Source organism: Vanessa tameamea, chromosome 12 (genome assembly GCF_037043105.1).
Source record: "Vanessa tameamea isolate UH-Manoa-2023 chromosome 12, ilVanTame1 primary haplotype, whole genome shotgun sequence".
Taxonomy (NCBI): domain Eukaryota; kingdom Metazoa; phylum Arthropoda; class Insecta; order Lepidoptera; family Nymphalidae; genus Vanessa; species Vanessa tameamea.
This window is the reverse complement of record NC_087320.1, coordinates 2,890,121-2,912,345: the sequence shown is the minus strand read 5'-3', so window position 1 is coordinate 2,912,345 and position 22,225 is coordinate 2,890,121. Positions and strand designations below refer to the sequence as shown.

The 22,225-nt window shown below is 32.9% G+C and overlaps 1 protein-coding gene across 3 annotated transcripts; it reads right to left on the bottom strand.

Annotated features, from left to right (window-relative positions):
• Positions 1-8,020: 8,020 nt before the first annotated feature.
• On the bottom strand, positions 8,021-21,742 carry LOC113392907 (double-strand-break repair protein rad21 homolog). Of its 3 annotated transcripts, none has more exons than XM_026629530.2 (21): positions 21,251-21,742; positions 18,815-19,114; positions 18,071-18,186; positions 17,602-17,785; positions 17,128-17,317; positions 16,223-16,335; positions 15,832-15,965; positions 15,648-15,750; positions 15,387-15,534; positions 14,738-14,958; positions 14,409-14,522; positions 14,237-14,327; positions 13,835-13,909; positions 12,613-12,732; positions 12,440-12,514; positions 12,174-12,350; positions 11,782-12,054; positions 11,437-11,621; positions 10,476-10,568; positions 10,210-10,383; positions 8,021-10,121 (listed from the first exon to the last, which is right to left on the bottom strand). In XM_026629530.2, exons 2-21 carry the CDS (start codon positions 19,070-19,072, stop codon positions 9,996-9,998), a joined length of 2,970 nt encoding a protein of 989 aa, XP_026485315.2. In that variant the 5' UTR covers positions 19,073-19,114; positions 21,251-21,742; the 3' UTR covers positions 8,021-9,995. The 3 variants fall into 3 exon arrangements, with proteins under 3 accessions (XP_026485315.2, XP_026485314.2, XP_026485316.2); XM_026629529.2 differs by lacking the exon at positions 21,251-21,742 and adding an exon at positions 19,346-19,436; XM_026629531.2 differs by lacking the exons at positions 13,835-13,909; positions 21,251-21,742 and adding an exon at positions 19,346-19,436.
• Between the last annotated feature and the right edge of the window lie 483 nt (positions 21,743-22,225).

Genomic DNA, 22,225 nt, shown 5'->3' with positions numbered 1-22,225 from the left:
CAATGTAATTATTTAATATTTTTTGTAGACATTAAAATTCGCTAAAATTTTAAATTAATGCAGTTATTGTGTTCTTGCAAAGCTTAACATAAAGAATCTTCATGTTTAACTGCTTACTGCATTATAACTCTTTTTATACTAGGCAATAGACCAGACACCAACGTAGCTACTAAAAGATACTGTTACAGCATAGCCATTCACCCTTTCCTGCTGAACCGACCTACCTCATACCGCCCGTTTTCTTTAGATATTTGTTCTTGCTCTGCGACTGCGAGTATATACGTATAATTCGCGCCATATAAGAGTTATATAAAAGTGTATTTTCTTCTATCTTATAATAAGCTGTTTGTTTTTTAAATATAAAAAAAATTCAGATCTCAAGTGAATTTTTTTTTGCGATAATCTTTTTTTTTCTTCTGCAAAATTGCGCATACGCGCATTCACTAGTAAATCTGATGTGCGGTTCGAACCTCTAAATTATGTCAAAAGAATGAACAGGTGAAGAATGAAAAGAATGAACGGGGCACGTGACAATTTTAAACGTGATGAGACTTGCTGCTAATCACATCTTGAATGAACTCTTGAGTAAAAATTAAATATTTGTCTATTAAATCTGACTACAGAAGTAATACTCTGAAGTTAATGCAATTATTTATATTTTTGTTTACTAAGTAATTTCCTTTGAGGTTTTGACCTAAATGATTGTTTGATGAAATTGTGAAGTAATATTCCACATTTCCAAAGGCTCAGAGAGAAAACTCACTATATAAATGAGAATAAAAATATTTATTTATTTGAGAAATTAAACATTTATTATTCCAAACGATTAAATAACATCCATTTGATACATGTATCTACCAATTACAGATTGACAACACGTAAATTATTTACATCGGAGTATTCAGATTAAAAGACCACACACATTTTTAAATACACTCAATAATAAACTATAATTATTACTTGTTTCTTCAAATAGTTTCATCAGCAAGACTTACGAGAGCTACCAGTTCTCACGGTCCGCAAAGACAGGCAACGTTGAGAATTGACTGTTTGTGGAATATAAAAAAAAATAAGCTACTTGATGTACACTATATTTACGATACAGAATACCAACATTTTTCTTGAATTAGGTAAATGGCTTCTTCAATATACGAGGTGATCTTGGTGGTTCAAATAAAGCAGCTACGAGTTCTCACGGTCCACAAACACAGGCAATATCAGAAATGACTATGTTTGTGGAATATGAAAATTTATATGCTGCAATCATTTTACACGTTCAAAAATAGAAATATTAGCTGTTTTTGAGTAAAAGAAAAAATCGTACCAATTATGAATCTTTGTGCATATCCTGATCGCATTCAAACAAATGCCTTCATTATCCAGTTTTTAGGGTCCACAAACACAGGCAACAGCAATAAAGACAATAATAATATACGTTCATACCAATTAACGCCTCTTCGTGTATGCCCTAATCGACTTCCATAGGATACCTCAATTAATTCTCACGGTCCACAAACACAGGCAACGTTAATAATGACTATGTTTGTGGAATATGAAAATTAATATGATGTGCTCGAATTTATCATTACAAATACAGCATCAACATCTTGATTAAATAGGCTCCTTCACTCTAGTTTGATCACGGCGTTTTGTAGAGCAGAGTTTTCAGGTCAGCTACGAGTTCTCACGGTCCACAAACACAGGCAATATTAGAAATGACTATGTTTGTGGAATATGAAAACTAATAAACTGGCTACACTGTGTTACACACTACATTTAAGATATAGAAAAAAATATTTATTTTTGAATGCAATGGCAATTTCCACTTCTTCTACACTTCATGTGTCTTCCCGTCCGCATAACACAGCTACGAGTTCTCACGGTCCACAAACACAGGCAACATTATCAATGGCTATGTTTGTGGAATATGAAAACTAATATACTATGTAGAGTCAATCACCACAAATGCAGTATCAAATAATTCTTGATTTAATAGATATCTTCAATACAGTTTGATCACGGCGCTTGTCAAAAGTAGCTGCAAGATTTCAGGGTCAACAAACACAAGCAATATAAGAAATAGCTGTTTGTAGAATATGGAAACATACTTCTTGATTAATGTTATTAATACATCACGGTGCAAAAACACAAGAAAAAGCAACAAAGTAAATACCATATTTTTGTCGAATGAGGGAATTATTATGATACATATCGCTGGCATAATTGAATGATAACAAATTTTTTATTTAAATTTTGTTAATAGTTCTTATAATTCAAAAATATAGACCATACATCAGGAAATGAAAATACAGGAATTAAATAGAACAGGAATAAAGATGAATACTAACAAAATAAATACATATGTTTTGGACTAAAGATATGATACCGTTAAAAATTACAAAATTTCGGTCACATTACTCATCGTCAACCACATAAAAGAGAATTTAATAAAAGTGGGTAAAGTTGAAGGTAATAGACCCCGCGGTTGAACACCTAGCTGCTAGTGTGACCAGGTAACCACTCTCACTGGTCTCGCAATAACAACTGCGCTAAGGGAAGCTGAAAACCGAACGAAATGGAAAAATATCATAACGAATATACTTAAAGACAAGAACTCAAGATACTTAAAGACATGACCTTCATTGACGAAAAAACAACTTCATTCCACTTAACGCTTCTTCGTATGTCTATGTCTTGTTCGCCTCAGGTAGAATGCCTCTATTAGTTCTCACGGTCCACAAACACAGGCAACAGTTATAAATGTCTATGTTTGTGGAATATGGAAACTAAAGGAACACTTGATGTGCTGAAATGGACATTGCATTAAAATAAGGGGCATAAAAATACATGTACTTAAATAAAATGGCTTTATTTAATAAAGGTGGTCCTTGCGATTCAAATAGAGCAGCTACGAGTTCTCACAGTCCACAAACACAGGTAATGTTAGAAATAACTATGTTTGTGGAATATGAAAACTTATATGCTTAAATGAATGGTTTCTTCATCTGAATGGTGTCCGTAGTTAGTTGTCCGAATAGAGTAGCTTCGAGTTTCCACGGTCCACAAACACAGGCAACATCGAGAAATGACTATGTTTGTGGAATATGAAAACTAAATGCTACAGTAGATTAACAATACCTAATTAAAAATAAAAATTAATAACTAAATTTAACATGAAAGTTAAAAAAATATGGATTAAACTTCATTCAGGGAAGTATGTACCTAATATTTATAATAAATACACGAATTTGTAAAAATAAAATATATATTAGAAAAATAATGGTACTTATTGGTATTGGTATATTTATATATATAAAATATTTTTCCAAAATAAAGACCTACATAAGGTGAATATAAATCTTGGTAGATATATATATTTACATTAATAGGTCTAATAAGTTGAATGGTCGCTTATCCATTCAAAAATATTTGATTCTTTGCTCGATGAATAACAGACTTCTACAGAAAATCAAATAATTCAAATATTCGTCTTCTATTTGTTAACAACATGTACATGGCCCAAACGTCACTGTTTATTTGATCACAAGCTGTATTAATTCCTTTTTAAATACAGCTTTTTATCGAAGTAAAATGACTGACAAAGTAATTTTTTACCGTACCATGTATGTTTTCTATTGGATTAAGGTCAGGGCGATTAGGGGCCAAGCAAATACTGTGAAACCATGAACATTTAATAAGTCGTCGACTTTGTACTTTCTGAAGTAGTCTTTATTTTTTTTTTTTAAATCGTGTAGACTCCAAATTTTTGCAATGTGTTTTCTTTTTTCAACAATTTTAGATTATGCTTGTTAAAAAATAAAAAATCATACAAAAAAAATTTATTAGAGCAATCTCGATGACTCAACTTCCCACAACGCCCCAAGCGGAAATAGAGGAGCGCGTATTCGTGGGTTGCACTTTATATCAAGATGTTTACGTGCTATAGCGCCATCTAGTGGCGAGATAAAACTTACATGGTTTGACGGAATCGACACCATATTAATCTCAAATTGATATGAATTTATCACATAAATTATACGTATAATCGATACAATTTGCGTCGTTTTGTCAATAGTGTTCCTTAAATCTCACGTTCATGGAAAATAAGATTGAGGTCATATAATTATTCTATGAAGTTGTAATATTAACATTATTTTCAGTTCAGTCACCTGGTTAAGAATGGTCAGAAATTCGAAGAGTTCTAAAATTAGTCTACTCTGTCAGTTAAGCGTATCTTATTCGAACTACCTTAGTTTTATATGTTAAATAGTTTAGAGCAGTAGTTACAGTCTTGCAGCTCCAAACAATTTTGTTCGAAATTAAAGAATAATTTAATATACTCTAAAAAATGCAGCTGATCAAGACTCATATTAATTTTAATATAATTACTTCATTATAAAAAATTTTGTTAACAACATAATTACAATAATAATATTTTAATCGCATAACTATTAATAAATAAATAAATCATACCTAAGCGAAATTCTTAAAAACCTAAGCCTATTTTACATAATTATAATAATAAAGTAATGTAACATGAAATATATTAATTTTTAGATACCTTGATTTCTACATATAACTTACAAATATACAAAAATTTAAGGAGAAATCTTTTCATGACGAATTATATCACCATAATTGGTATTTACATATTATATATATTATATAGTATATTTATAATTAATTAATTATTTACTTATTATATTCATATTTGAAAGTAATTCCTACACACTAATATTTACAACTTGTCTAGTTTGTAAAGGCATTTTTTGCACAATTTAACTAATGACGACTAAAACAAGCAGTGCTTCCCTATATAATTAAATAATGATTTTTATTAAAAAAATGAATACAAAAAGGCCAAACAGGACATCATTTTTTTAAACAGGAAATTATATAATTAAATTTACACGTTTCGGATGATTAATAGTTATTTTATTCTTCTTATATAAAATTAGATATAGAACATTAAGTTATGGGCATTTTCAAACAATTATTAATTTTAAAACAAAACATACTCTTTGATAATAAATTAAAAATATCTCAATATATATTTTACATTAGTTCGTTTTGAAATTCTATTATATGTCATTCATTACTTTTTTATATATATAAATAAATATTAAATATTTCTTTATTCTTCCAATCAACAACAACAATACAATCCGAGAAAAATAATATGTTAAGTATTTTCTTTTGATAAAAAGCAAAGGAAATATGAATAAAAGCTACGAATGTAAAAAAATATTATGCCAACTAAATATCAACAAAAATATATGTTTTTTGAAATTAATTATTGAATTAATACGACTATGATGCTGATGATTGACTATTCCGATTATTCTTCCGGTTCCTTGGCCATTTTTTTGTTTATCCGACCGAGGTTCGGTCGCATAGTACAGTGTTGTTACTTTAAGTGATCGACTTGGATAGAGAAACATGCAAGGATTATTTGTTACGCGTAACATTTAAAAATAATGTGTGCAAAATAAGAATTCATTGGCTACACTAAATAAAAACTAATTATTTTAATATTTGATGTAATTTGCACCTTCTGTCTGGAATATACGTGCTGTACAATAAGCATACAGGTTTCGGCTACTACGTAGCATTCCAATTTCCAACATACTATTAGTGTGACATTTCCCAGTGCCTAAGTTGATAAGTAGGCTTAATTATATTATGGGAATATTCACTTTTTAATCTATTTGCGAAACAAGAATTACGTACATTGATCTGTCATAACTTTCTCGGTCACTCGTGTATGAATTGATTGCAATCGCATGAAATCGCACAATACTTTCATGTCAAAACTGCAAAAAATAAAAACTCTTTCACAATTATCGCACAAACATTAAACATACTGTACCAATAAGCCGAATTATGTGTTAATTCCATACATATATATCTGTAGTATCAAAGTACAGACATGGACATATTCTCAAAAGTTTATAACTCCTTATTAACTTTTGAGAATATGTTTAAACCATTTATTATAATTAATTCAAAGTAATTATATGTATATCCTTATTTTGCATTCTTATAAATAACAATTTAATTTTACTAATTGACATTATGCTTTAATGACGAAAACATTGATTCCAGTCTATGTATATAGTAATTATACTTTATTATACAAATTAATTATAATAATTTAAATACAATAAAGTTCCAGAATAATTGAATGACATTATTACATACATCTATTTTTTACTACACAACAATTTATTAATTACTATACCCTATACAAGTTAGCTTGATTTTTTTGACAGACGGGCTAGTGATGGGAAACAGAAAATATCTAGTAGTCCAAAAAAGAACGTTTTAAAATACTTTAACTGTAACGAGATGGTGTGGGTGTATTATGTGTGAAATTCTTTATTGCACTAGACATATAAAACATTGGGTAGATAAACGACGGTGGGTCAATATTCATTATAAGTACCTATTTAATATTACAGGGTTATTTTTGGACTTCCCGCCAAATTCAAATAGTTGGTTCAGACCATGACAGTAAACTACGTTCCCAAAGAAATACGGGTCGAAAAGTGAAAAAAAGATTAGACATTCCATCCGAAATCTTTTTTTTTTTTTCAAAAAAAAGAGTTATAGCAGCTCAGGAGACCCCAACCAAAAGGACCCCCGTTCGTAATAGTAACTTAACAATGATTTTTAATAATATTTTTTTGTAATTGATATTTGTAACAGTTACTGCCTGTTATTCGTGTCCCATCCCATCCGTCCGGCCGATGTAACAGTTTACAAACGACTATTATTTTCAGTGTTCCTATTTATATTTTACTTTGAAGCAATGAAAAGTCTTAAACTTTTCGGATAACGCTTGAATCTTTATGGACTTTTGTGTTGGTTTTTTTTTAAAATATTTTTACAATTTTTAAAATCATTAAATTAAGAAAATAATATGTTCATCATTGCAAAGTTATGTCGATCAGAAAAATTTACATTGTCAAAAAGATCAAGTCAACTTGTACAGGGTATATTAAAATTAAATTTACTAAATTATTAAAAAAATTGCATTATTAACGACAAATTAAAAAAATTTAACGAAGAAGTTTTAAAACGTATATTTGTAAAATTTCAGCAAGTAAATAACACATTCAAACATTTATATTTTGCACACATTGCAAGTACTTTGGAATTATCGTTAGTTTGCTTTATAGTACTAAATAAACAATAAGGTTTATATTAAAAAAAAGAAGCGCTTATTAAAGCACTTGTTTGGTCTACAATTATTATTGTAAAACAAATCTTATGGCATTTCTTCAGATTGTGAAAATTCTCCAATATTGTAATAGCTTATTGACTGGGTCATATTTAATGCGACAGATCAATACCTCACACACCGAAATGTGTCGGTGTGTGAGCTACTGTTTCAGATTAAATATTTTATCTTAACAGGACATTTATACCTAATTTAGGTTTGGAGTAAGCATGTTTTGTTTACGAGTCTTCGATTGCTAAAAATCAATGGAGACATAAAGACACTATAATTACAAACCATCTAAAAATAAATAAGCAAAATTATATAAAGAAAATATTTAAAACATGTAAGCACTCAGCTTTAGTCTTTAGGCAAGAAGATAAATGTCAGACATTAATATTACTCCACGACCGGACTACAGAACGTTCGAGTTACACCTTAAACATGCTCATTGTTTATCATAATTATGGTCACATTTAGGTAAAATTAATTATTTAAATTCGTCTTTAAGAAAAAAAAAATAGAATTATTTTCGATTAAGTTTAAATTTTTTAAACTTATTTATATTTCATATTAGTAGCTTATCTATGCAGGTCATAAGAGAACCATAAGACTAAATCCGTATCAGGTTAAATTAATGCTGACGGATTGATGGCCAATATTATACGACCAACGTGTTTGGAATCAGTCACAAATACAAAAGCAGTAAAAGCTTCCGTTATATATATATTGAAGAAATGTTCTCGAGGTAAACGACTAGCGAGGCGTAATATAAAGTTAAAATCAAAGATAAAAACGTTATATCAACAAATTTATTGCAAATAATTTCACTGAAAAGCATCTAAGCGAGTACCCCCGTGTGTATTAGCAAACCGCACAATTTGTGTGATTGGTAGTAGTGACCGAGGTATTCTCTTAAATCCATTTTTACAAAAACTTCTAAATGTAACTTAACTTAATAAACAGTTCCAGGCATTCTTAATGCTTTAATTTTAGAATTTTACATAATTTCAAGTCAAAGAATTAAACCAAAATGGATACAAACCGAAAAATTCGAGATGCATTCAGTTTGGGTTGTTTACACGCAACAATTAAACGCAAAATCAGATAATTAATAGATTTTTGAGAAATGTACAAAACCCATTCACACACCACGCACACAACCACCTTGTATAAACATGTAAATATATTTAAATCTTCTTGTAATAGACATTGTCTGCATGATTTTATTTGGTGTTTCTCAGTTACCTCTTAAGACTACTTGTACATAATTTTCTTTATTACATTCTCTACTATAAATCGAAAGTGATCGGTTTAAATAAAATATAGTGTTATCACTAGAAAGTCTTCGAAGTCAAGTATGTTACACGTAATTTACACGCAGAATGGTTTATAACATTAAAATATTCTAACAATAACAAAATTTAAGGCAATTAATGATTGTCTACCCTCGCTTTTAACATCTATCAAAAAAATACAAAAGATGTCGTCACTCTCGATATTAACACTCACACAGTAACCGTATTGTCGACATCTTGTGTATTGATTAGGGTCTTGAAAGAGAAGTTTACGTTACACAACGTATTTATCGCCTAAAAATAATGAGAACGGAACATTCGAAGGGGTGACCCATTGGCAGTGTCACCTGATATGATAGCAACGGCGGTTTCTTTGATCATACGATAACATTATTTTTAATTAAATGTTCTAGAAAATGATGTGTATTTGAAGGTACTTTATATATATTTATAGCTAATAATAAGTTGCAGGAGACCACTTCCTAGTGTGGCGAATATTGTGCTGTTTAGATTTGTATAACCCCACTGATCCTATCCTCTTTCCTAAACATGACCAGTCATTTATTCACCAATGGATAACTCCCTTTATTTACTTTATGTATCATTTAACAATATATCAATATGTTGAGGGAAGCTATAAACAATTTAAACATACAATAATCTTACTTATAACTACAGCAAAACAACTTAAGGCATTTCTCTACACGTTATCAACGGACTGCAATAAACACTGCACTCTTCAAGCGATCGAGTCCATAGAAACTGCCCTAAATGTAAAGTCAAATCCCCTTTTAATACTTAACCACATTAAATTCAAAATTGTATAAATACGTAAAATAAAGAATAAAATAACACACACACACATAATTTTGCAGCTAACTTAAGATAAATGTTTCTAATACATATTTTTTACTGAAATGACAGATAGACATGCAACATCAAACTTAAAAAGCATATTATATATAACCATTGAAATATAATAAGTAAAGAGTACAGATAAAAATATAATAGCAATTGCTGTATGTTCGATTTTTAAAGACAACAAACTACACCCGGGCTGTGTTCGAGATAAACGAAAATATAAAAAGTATTTATGCGGTTATTTTGGATAGAACGACATTTTTCGGATAGATTAATACTTATTATATTTCGATGATTAATAGATTTTTTTATTGTATATGTTTTTATATATCCATGCCAAGAGGAATTGTTTAATTTTTTTAAATTTATATATACATTTTTTTTCACGTAAATTTTAATGCCATCCGATTTTTAGATCAGTTCGCATGTAATATATTATTTTGGTCCAAAATAGGTTTCTATGAATTCGAATCGGCCTCACTTACACATAACATTTTTGGCTCAATCTACTCCAAAGGGAACTAACCGCGAAGAGTCACCAATTATATTAAAAATACCCTTTTTATATCTAACTGATATTTTTTTCCGTCTCGTATATATAAAAACTATCTTAATTAAATCGCCTCCGTTTCGAACTGTGCACCCTTCGTTATAGTTATAGGTCCGTAAGTCTCGTGCTGCTCTAGTTTTAGCATCTGATGCTTCTTGAGAACAAGCAAACTGTAGAATTTTTGCGCCACCTACGGGGATATAACAAAAAAAAATCCAAATATAGAAGACGTAAAACAAAAAGTACAAAGAGCACAGGGACGGGCATGCGGGCGGCACCTGCTTGCGGTTGTTGTGCGGCGGCGCCAGGTCGGCGAAGGCCAGCGCCAGCTGCGCCGCCAGCTTGCCGCGCAGCGCCGCGAACAGCTGCGCCGCGCGCCGGTTCAGCACGCGCTCCTCGAACTGCTCCTCCGTCTCGCCCGCCTCGCGCGTCTCGCGCTCGCCCTCCTCCGCCTGTCGGCCGATGTTCATTAGTGTACGCCCGATGGCTCGTGGTCGCCATTCGTCCGTCGGATGGTCCCTTGCGCATCCGCTGTTCTACTTACGTTTTCGACGCTCAGCGGTAGGTCGTAGTCGTGTTGAGGGCTGTGTTGGCCGTGCTGATCGTCGTATCCCAGGTTCGTCATTTGCATGCCGTTCTGGAATAAATTGATGCAAACTTGGTCATTGAAGATTTTATTTAGAGACTTATAGATCAATTATAATAAAAATCGTAATGCGGTTCGTCAGAATCACATTTAAAAAAAAAATAATCACATTTAATGGATTTTGTAATTTGACCGCGTTTACGATTACGTGTACATAAAAAACAATCGCAATGCAATAAAAAATCATTGATGAACATACAAATAAGCAAAAAAAAACAACTGTTTCTACAAAAAACTGTAACTATCAATGATCTTACCGCATCTAGTGATATCTTCATTATTTATAGTGTTGACCATGTTGTGGTAACTTATATGTTTTAATATTTACAAACATAGAAAATCCCATCCTGGTTTGTGTGACATGGAGATTATAAAGTCGAAGTGTATAACGGTGAAGATTAGGCACTCACTATAAGCACTTGGGTTAGTATTTGTTAGTAGTTACCGCGAAACGCACACCGTAAATACAAAATTTAGTTTTTAATAAGTATTTTAGATATATATTTTATTAACACAATAAGTTTTTTAATGAATTTAGATTTTTATTTGTTTTTTTTTTTTTTAATAAATTTTGTATATCATGGAAAATATATAATGCATATTGTGAAATGGAAATTATCTGCCCTTTTCTTTCTCCTCAAGGTCGACAAAATCAAACAGTAAAAACGAAAATAAACAAAACATGGCTAGTATTGAGTAATAACAGCAGAGTCATCAGTTAGCTAATGTTAATAGCTCATACTAATTATGGTCAGTAAACTAATTTAAAAAAAAGCTTCATTATGTATTTTTGTGTGACATCTGTCGTTTCATACGATTAGTGGTGTACGCAAGCATCCAAACAAACAAAACGCCGCACCTGGTAGTCCGCATGGTCGAGCGGCAGCGGCAGCGGCTCCATGGGCCCCGTGTGCAGGTCGTGGTGCGCGGGGTGCGCGTGGTGCGCGTGCGGCGTCACGGACTGCAGCAGCGGGTGCTCGCCGCCCATCTGCGGCATCATGGGCAGCTCCATGCCGTGCGACAGCAGCGCGCCGTGCTGCAGGCCTGCCGAACGTCATGATCATGTTATTACCGAGCCGTAGAATACTCTTGGTCGATGAGTCTGTGCATATTTTTTTTTTTCTAAAACCTGATAAGGCAGAGAGAATATAAAATAGAATCCATATATGTTAAACTCGGTTCATTAACCGACTTGGTTACTTACCCGAAGGCGTCATGCCACCGTGTTGTAGACCCGCCGGCGTGAGGCCTCCGTGCTGAAGTCCCGCAGGCGTCATGCCACCGTGCTGCAGGCCGGCTGGAGTCATGCCACCGTGTTGCAGGCCAGCGGGAGTCATACCACCGTGCTGCAGACCAGCGGGAGTCATGCCACCGTGCTGCAGTCCCGCGGGAGTCATGCCTCCGTGCTGCAATCCTGCTGGAGTCATTCCTCCGTGCTGAAGTCCCGCCGGTGTCATACCACCGTGATCTAGTCCTCCTTGGCAAATGCAGTCAACTTTTTTTATTTAATTGTACAGAAAAATTTAATAGGATTCGTATTATTTACACATAAATAAATATCTAAAAATATACTAGTACGTGAAAAATTTTGCATACCTGGCGTCATGGTGCCATGATGCAGACCTGCGGGCGTCATACCACCGTCTAAACCCAGACCAGGTGTCATACCACCTGGAGTCATTCTGCCTGGCGTCATTCCACCTGGCGTCATACCACCCGGCGTCATACCACCCGGCGTCATACCTCCTGGAGTCATGCCACCTGGGGTCATACCTAAACATAAAAAAAATTTGGTATATATATATATATTTATAGTTTTTGTTCTGAGTAAACCCTACTAAATTAGACTATTTGATACTGACCTCCATGCAAAGCACCCGATAATCCTAAATCTACTTGTTGGTCACCGTGTTGAAGTCCAGCAGGAGTTAATCCACCTGGACAAGAAATAAATAATTTATTTCATTGCATTTGCACTCTTTTAACATAGAGTTATACATAAAAAGTGTAAAAAAATTAGTCAAAGCAATTTTACCTGGTGTCATGGACCCATGTTGTAAACTACCGGGTGTGAGTCCGCCTTGCAGTAATGTACCCGGAGTCAGAGGTCCGAGTACACCAGGTGTGAGAGGTGCCCCGAGAGAACTCAGCATACCTTAAAAATCGAAAGATTTTTGTATTTTTCACAACTTACCAAATAAATTATAGTAATGTCGACCAAAACTAAATCCCACATTTTAATAGTTAGTTTCACTAAAGGTAATAGGTAAAGAAACATGTATCATTGAATTTAATTGATAACTAGGTACCCGTCCCGGCTTCATGTAGGTACAATAAGGTTCTATATACAATTTTTAAATTGAAGAACAAAGATGAAAAGAAAATGCTAGTTTTTTCCGACTACGAAAGTTAAAATTCTCCTCTATGTATAATACATATAGACATGTATTAAACATGTTAACCCATATTTTTCGCCTTATTTTTTTTATACTCTAGTTAGTAATTCTTCGAATCAATGTTGGAATTATAGTTTGCATGCCGTTATAAAGATAATTCAAACTTTTCCCATCAATAAAGTGTGATACCTGAAAACACGTTAACTTGCCAAAAAAATCATTAATCGTGTTTCCTATTGTGAAATTTGTATATTTGAAAATAGCCATCTTAAACGTTGTTTTATTCGTTTTACTTAAAATACCAAAATACTTGAATTATATCCAATTATACATATTATGTGGATTTCGTTTAACTTTGATATTTGGCAAAAATTAGAATAATTATTTTTTTTCGATTCAATGAGCACTGCGGGTTGCACACACCTTTGGAATTTAAGATTTTAAATTTATTAATATTTTGTAATAGCAAATACAATATTCCATGAATATAAATATGATGATTTTTGTGATATATGTTATGATTGTATGGCAATATATTATTTGTTAATGTTTACCCAGGAAGTTTATATGAGAGGTACAGAAAAACTTACAATAAAGCAACAATACATGTATAAAGAAATATTTTCTAAAAGATCCAGAAAAATTTAATGAAAAATATTTGATGACTTTGATGATTTGTAATTATTATAATTTCATAAAACAAGTCTTCATACATTGTTTTAGTTAAGTTATTAGGCTAAAAATACAATTTATTGTCATCTTTGCTAGTAATTACATAGTAATTAATTTCATATACAATATTGTGTTTCGAGTGAGTGAGTGAGCAGTGAGCAGTGAGCAGTGAGTAGTGCGGGTTAGTACCTGGCGTGCTGGGCGCTTCCACGTCGTCGTGGCGCGGCGAGGCGTAGGGCGGCACCTCGCGCTCGCGCTCCGACTCTACCACCACACCACGTTAGCACCGCGCGTACGAAGCGTGAGCTTACCGACCGTTACGATTCTGCCGTAACTTTGCTTTGCGCACTAACGCGCGGATGTATCGGAAGCTCATTTTTCATACACGAGTTAATACAAAGCAAAGAGGAATGAAAGTTTTAGTCGGACGTGGCAAAGCGAGAAGTATAGTTACAGACGCACCATTACTAAGCGAAGGTTTCAATTAATATTATTAATCTTTTTATTTTGAGATAATATAAAATTGAATTAGATCGATTAGTGGAAAACGGAACAATAAACGAAAAGGAAGTATACTCGTCGGCGACTCACCGACGGAAGGTTCATACTCCTGCGGTATAGGAGTGGGCGGTTCCAGGTCCTGCTGAGGGGTGGGCGCCGGAGTTTCCGGCGGTTGGATAGTCTGAAAAATGATAATAATCATGAACAATCGGTGTTCGACGGAGAATAGCCGTCGGAGCGCGCAGTCGGCGGCGCGGCTCACCTCCTCGTGGCGGCGCTTGCGCGCGGCGCGGCGCGCGACGGGCGGCTCGGGGTCGGGCGAGCGCGCCTCGCCGTCGTCCGCGTCCGTGCGCAGCGTCATGTTGCGCTGGTATTTCTGCACACATGGGATCGAGCTTGAGCCTTCTCGTTTGTGATCGAAATACTTTCTTAGATTAGTCTTACTTTCGAGTTCCATTACGAGTATATTTTATGTTTTTTTTTTTTTTGTTAACAATAAATCGAACATACCTACAAATATTACCCTGTCTCGCCTAGTTTAGGAACTGGGTGATCCAGTTTCTTAGAAAACGATGATAAAAATAAATTTACCTTGAATAATACTCTAGAAGGTATGGGCCTGGCAGGCAGAGTGAACAATTTCTCTACACCCCCGGTCTCCTTCCAGTGCATGAGTCGTCTGGTAGGCGGCGCCAAATCTAATGTGGTGACAATGTCTGATGTGTTGCTCAGCTGATTCTTCATTTCCTCACCAGATATATTCTTAACTTCGTCAACGATCAGCTTACGCTTTCGCTTAGCTTTTGTAATTCCTAAAGAAATGAAATATTATATTTTAGGTTTTTCTATCATTATAATATAAAAATCATAATATGTTTTATAAAAAATTAAGTATGACAATAAATTCTATGGTCATATGTTTAAAGGGCTAATCAAAATCTAATTATACGTTACACAAGTAGATGTAAACACTTTTGTATCGTCATTTTACTAAACTTTATTAAGTGAAGCTACAATAAAATCAACAATCCTTACTTTTGGTTATCCAAATAGAATCAATAAACAGATATTGGTGGATATTTTTTGCATTATATGTTGGTGTTAGTAAAGCGAGGCTTATGCCGTTTTATCATTAAAAAAAAATATTTTTTTTTCAAGATGTGGTTACATTTTAGTCAAAAATACATTAATGTCAAAGTAAATTTATTAATTTTTATTTTTTGTTTATTTGAATTAATACCTTTAAGAACAGTGGCATCAACAGGCGCCAGAGCGAATGACTCCTCATCATTTTGCAGTAAAGTTGTGGAATCTATTGCGGGGGCAGGGGTGGCGGGAGCTTCTACTGGTGGCGGTTCCTCCACTACAGTATCGACGCAATCCACTTCCTATTTGAGAAAAACTTTACAATAATTTCCAATACTACTTAAAAGGACTAATCATTCAACGGGTCAGCGATTATGTGTCTGTGTAATAATATCAATTAATTTATACAACTCACCATCGGTCTAGTAGACGGAGGTCTCGGGGCAGCAGGCGGTGGCATGAGGCCGGCGTCATCCGACCTCGGAGTTTCACTTTCATGTGGAGGTGATCCTCCCCAGCTGAGACCGGAGTGACAAATGTTTAAGAATATAAAATACATGAAGATGAATAAGATAAAACCGCGTCATCGACTCGCGTACCTGTGCGCGGGCGAGGGCGGCGAGGCGGGCGAGGGCGGCGCGTCGTAGTGCGGCATCTCGTCGTCCGACTCGGGGTCGGCGTCGGGCGCCGCGTCGGGCTCGCGCGCGCTGCCGCCGGCCGCCTCGATCTCCGCCTGCGGTGAACACGCATCGCTTTTATATTCGATTCAACGTTATTTATAACTCTGTTAAAAACGATATCCATATTTTCGAAATCACGAAATATTTACATTTTTTATAAACAAAATTTGTTTTTGATCAATTGGTGCAACCTTTTTTATAAATGAAATCGATATAGTTAAGTGTCAATACTAAATATTTTGTTTTCACTCCAATCATCGGCCATAGGAATATCGTTATAGATATTTGGATTGAACAACTTGTAAGATACCTGCAAAGACTGAGGTTGAGTGGAAGTTCCCGGTAGGCCGGTACCGGCGCCCCCGGTCGAACTACCTGCAGTCACGTCGCCGAAGAGGTCACCCTCGAATAGACCTCCGGCATCTATTAACATTACAAAAATAAACTTAACTATAATTAAATAAAATAAAATCTTTTTCATGTTAGTTTTGAAATAATTCGAATGGAAACGAATTAAAATCTAATCTAAATAACTTATAGTCAAAATCATTAATTTCACAGATCAATGAATAATTTGACAAATTACTGTTGAAATCTAAATCACTTATGTAAATAATTATTATTTCGAATTGGTCTATCTATACTATAATATTTATAGTGTGAAAGTAACTCTGTCTGTCGCTCTTCCACTACCAAACCAATCAACCGAATTTGATGAAATTTGGTATGAAGCAAACTAAACTCCAAGGAAGGACATAGACTTCTTTTTTTATCTAACACATGACAACCAACCCCTACAACGCGAGCGAAGCCGCGGGCGACAACTAGTTCTAATATATATCTATCTTAATCATGGAGAACAGCTTCACAAATAAAGCTTGCTTGCTTTCTTTAAAATCATTTGTTGTAATTGTTAAAGCAATAAATCATCATCATAATCAATATAACAATCATTAGAAAATCATTGATTTTATAATGATTGGTATGTTGATTACCTTTACTACTGCTAAGTGGAAAACATTCGAAACCTGTGTATCTGTATATAAAATCATGGACCTATTTTTACCTAATGTGACATTGGGTTAAGGCTAAGTTTTAAATTACGGAGAAAAAACACCATATAATATATAATTTAATTAAAATATAGTATTCTCACCAGTATATGAATTAATAATCAAATCAATCAACAAAAATAATAAACAAAAAACTGCTTACGTCCAAAATCCGCAACATCGCCAATAGTTCCTCCAAACCCATCGTCCATAGGTCCATGTGGAGCAGCCTCCATTCTTGGTTCATGTGAGGGTGCGGCTAGAGTAGGAACTCCCGCAGCACTAGTACTGGCCACTCCAGCATCTTTTCCTGTCAGCTCCAATGACGATCCATCAGCAAACAGTAGGTTACTCTAAAAACATAAGTAAATGATAAAAAACAAAATAATCTTTAAATAAGTCCAGTCAGTCAAACTTTAAACTTAATTTGATAAAGATTTTGCTGGCATGATATATATTTTATGAAGTTGGTTGATTACATTACCAATTTGTCTTTCATAATTATTTTTATACAACTTTACCATCAAAATTCTATAGCAAACTTCTGACATCATTCTATAAACAATATACTAGTATAATCTTTTTAAGATAAAACATTATATACATTAAATTTTACTATTATGTATTAATTATGAACCTGTTCTAGTCCTCCATCATTTCCAATAGCTTCTCTCATTATGTCTGGGTTGTCTGTATCAAATCCCATGTCACCAAATCCATCATCATGTGTAACCATATTCAAGGAGCCATAATCTTCACGCATTGTTATTTCTTCAGCTCTCGATTGATTTAGGGAAAACTGAGCTTCAATATCAACCTCACTGTAGAAAATAATGATTTATAAAAAAATATATTTCTTTTTTACAATAAATAGAGCAAATGGCCATTACACCAACATAGATGCTATGTCCCTTATGCCCGAAGTTACACTGGCTCACTAACCCATCAAACCAGAATACAACAATACAACTACTGCTTAACAGCAATACTTAATGTATTGCTGTTTACCAGTAGAATATCTGATGAAAGAATTTAAATAAAAATTACATATTTCTTTCGAGATCGTAGCATTGTGTAGATATCAATCAAAATGGTATAACACTTACTTTAGCTCTGGCATTGCAGTATCAAAGTCATGAAAGACTTCCGGCAGAGTTATAGCATTCATTGCTGCTTCTCTATGTTCTTCTGGCAAATCAACCATACCAGGCCTGAAAGCCATCTAAAAGGACTCAAAAATGTAAACATTTTTCATTTTATGTTTAGTTAGCTACTTCATGTATGCAATAAATTACATAAAAAAATTGATGCTAAATATTTTTTTTAATGTATAAAACAGGGATAATGTATATGTCATGGATATATAATTTTGGATCAGAATAATCAGATTTATGAATAATATTTTACTAGTTACAAAATAAATTTGGATTATCTGATTGTTTCGGAAAGTTTCAGATACAAATATTACATTATTTAGAAATGTAAATGTGAATATTATAAGGTAATAATTTGACTTTGTTTTTAAATTGTATTTTTTATTATTTTATCAGATTCAGTTATGTTTTCGGATAATAGTAACCGAAACTATTAAACATCCAAATTTTATTTTGGAATGTTACATTCTGTTACATAGTTCCATCACATCCCTAATATAAAATATACTATTTTAAAAATACAGAGTATAATTTTAATGTCTATGTTTGATAGTGTTATCACCCCTTTGTATAAACAAACTTTGGTTGAAATTGAATTGGAATAAGTAAACAAAAAACAATGACTTTTTGTATAATATTTTTAGTGTCTGGGAACCAGGCTGTGTTAAATACACGTATTTCTATTAGTAAACATACCTTGATTTTCACAAAGGCTTCATTACAATCTTGCAGTAGATATTTAGCCTTTCTTGAGTATATTCTCACCACACCCAGAAGTAGATGACCAGATGTTCTTAAAGCCATCTTCACTTTAGGCTTTAGTATTCCATCAACTGATTTTTCAATATTCGTTTCAAATACATGAGCTTTTGTCAGTTTTTTATCCCAATGAGCTGCCAACCAAATTTTGGCCAAAGGGCCCTTTTTGGCCAGCACAAAATGTGCGTAGAACATTGTGCTAACTTACTTAATCTGATCAGTTACATCAAATTTGTTCTGAAAATAAAGATTTATTCACAAATACACTTTTATATAGCAATAATAGTAATAATCGAAACAAATGGTCAAACATTAAACTAACGACACTAATCATTCGTCAATTTGGCGCCTATTCTACTTTTCAATTAATTAACATAGAAAATGGTTAAAAAATACTTTGTTTTTATTAAGACAGCGATTAGCATTTATTTAACTATAATTTCAAAACATAATTAAACCGTTTCACACCTATTTTATTAGAAATTAATATTCCAGATTCCACATACAACGTAAACATGACAACAATTACGCTTTCAAGATGGCGCTGGGCCCTCAATTTTCTTGTAAATTTATGGAAATAAAACGTTCAGAAACATAAGTAGTTTTGGATGCTATATTTTTGCTTAAGAAATTTAGCAAACTGCTTAGTTATTTATAAACCTATTTAATCATTATTATTTTTTTGTAATAATTTTTTTTTATATATTTAATTTGATAAATTTTATTTTTGATTTTCTCAAGTAATCACAGACAATATATTTTCGATTGATTGATTTTACGATATTTTCCATGAGGCTGCATGATTTTACTTCCACTCAGCATAAGAATCTAAATTAAAAAAATGATTATGACTATACTATTTTAATTAGCCTCTAATCTTATAGCATTTTATTGACAATTCTAATTATTATCCAAATAAATTGAATATGTTTTTCTGTCATGTGTTTAAATTTTCAACCTTACAAGATTCTTCAACGAGAATTTGGTTTGGTTTCGAAACAATTCTCGAAATACGGTTCCGTCAAAATTGTTGTCGGTTTCGTATTTTGAAATATTAACCTCAAGGATCCTAATACCATTAGTTGGTACTAAGTGGAATATTTTGGTATTTCGGCGCTATTTGAAAAGGGGTTATGTAATAAACGCGCAAATAAGTGTGTGGTAGTTATTTAATTGAGATTGTATGTTATTCTGCTAAGATCAGGTAATGCCAATGTGAGAGAGAGCATTTTAATCATCGTCATGTATAACCTGACGTCTCTTTGCCTAAAAATTGAAGGAACTGTCATCAAAAAATTCAAAATCTCTTGGTAATTACCAGATATAACAAGTATTTTTTGTAAATTAAAAAAATAAATGTACTAAGACTAGACCCCTGAAGGACCTCAACATTTACTGCAGCCTAGAAATACCTCTTACCATTAAACCGGTTCCTTATGAACTGGTTCTCTTCTAGATAATGGGAGACTGTGTCTAAGTGTGATCTTAGAATGCAAGCTTGGTTAGCTTGGTAATAGAACAAATATTAACTAAATACAGGTTATTTCTTCTTCAGAATAGGATGTTTAGTGGCAACGATCCACAAATAATTTGAAGGAATAGGACACCGAAAATAGTCAGCACTGAAATTACCCAAGAAAAAGGAAAGAAACAGACGTCGTAAGCGCATTATCTGGTAAATGACATGCGCTATTATTAATAACCAACGGTGGAAATACTATGTGTAGTCTATTCTATTCAAAGATAAATATAATGTTAATAGCTATAAGCAAATCTTAGATTTATATCCACTTTAATTTTATTTCCAAGTTAACAACTTCGCGAAAATTCAAAAGCCTTTTTTTGCGAATCCATAATGAATATCATAGGTTATTCAAGTCGATCGTCGAGCGACCAATGATATCTCGTCAATTCGATGTCAAATGTTGTTTATTGGTCCTAACTGTTTTTGTGCTTTGAATAGGATATAATTATACCCGACTTCAAAATGCCTAAAAGTGATATATCGCAGTTTGCAGTTCGTTTTAGTTTTTTATGAGAATACAAATTTTAACATGATGATGACCTTAACTATAACTATCACGAGGATTACCTCCTTACTTCATTAAAACTCAATGGTATGCTCTTTATAAGACTAAATAATTTCTTACAACATAAATCAATGAGGATTGTAAAAAAAAAAAATTTGGAATCTTACATCCATTTTCGTATATATTTATATTTGATATAATTGTGTATATCATAATAAGGGTACAATACACCGCATCCTATTATGTTTAAATGTTAATATGAGCAAACGTTATATATTCTATTTAAACGAATTTAGTTTTGTTTTTTTAGATATTTTCGTCAATTATATATTTATATACTTACTGTGCATGTCGTGTGATCTACAATATCCCACATTTTACACAAGGGACGCTCTTTTAAAAAATCAATACAATGTCCTTAGCACTTGTATGTAACTAAAATGTTTTCCTATATATTAACACAAACAATTTCAGCAAAGAGTACTAAAAACACCAATAGATTCGTAATTTCATGCCAGTAAATCGTAAATTATTTAAAAATTGTCTTTGATATTTTCTTTAAAGCACCAGCGCAAATTTGTTCTCGCCATTTTCACTTACTAGGACTTGCGCAGTTACGACCAATGGAACTTATTTTAGACGTGGATCTAATATGCCCCTTAAGTTTGGTATTATAGTTTCTTTATGAGTTTTTCTTTTTATATTTGTAATATAGTAAGAATGTTTGAAAAAATGTTCTTAATTGCCTTCCTCTTTTAAGAAGTAACTCATTATTTAAAAAAACTCTATTAATACGCGATATTTTTTTTATATATACGAGGTCTTTTATAGTCATTTATTTTAGTTTTGGAGATATTCTATATCAATAGTAATATCTGTTATATACGTCAATATACTATGAATTTTAAAGCGAATATGCCACTAGCTGCAACTTTTCGCTCCCCTATCGTCGATACCCCTTTAAAATATTTATAGTTATAGATCCAGTCGTGATACACGCATGAGCTGTTTGCTGCGAGGGGAGGTCAGAGAAAATCAATAATTGAATAATTTCATCACGACGTAAAAGAGAGTATTGAGGAAATAAAATTAACTTTTATGGTTCACTAAAAGATCAACAAATGTTTCTTCTAAAAACAAGGTGCTATAAAGATCATAGTTATGTCACGTAACACTAATTTTGCAATAGACCTAAACAAGTAGAAGTGGGAGAAATATTTTTTTATAATTTTTAGCTTAATTATTAACTTATAATAAAATCTTGATTTCACTCTACCCAGCGCGCCAACTTAATTAAAAGAAAATTTTGTTAATTAAA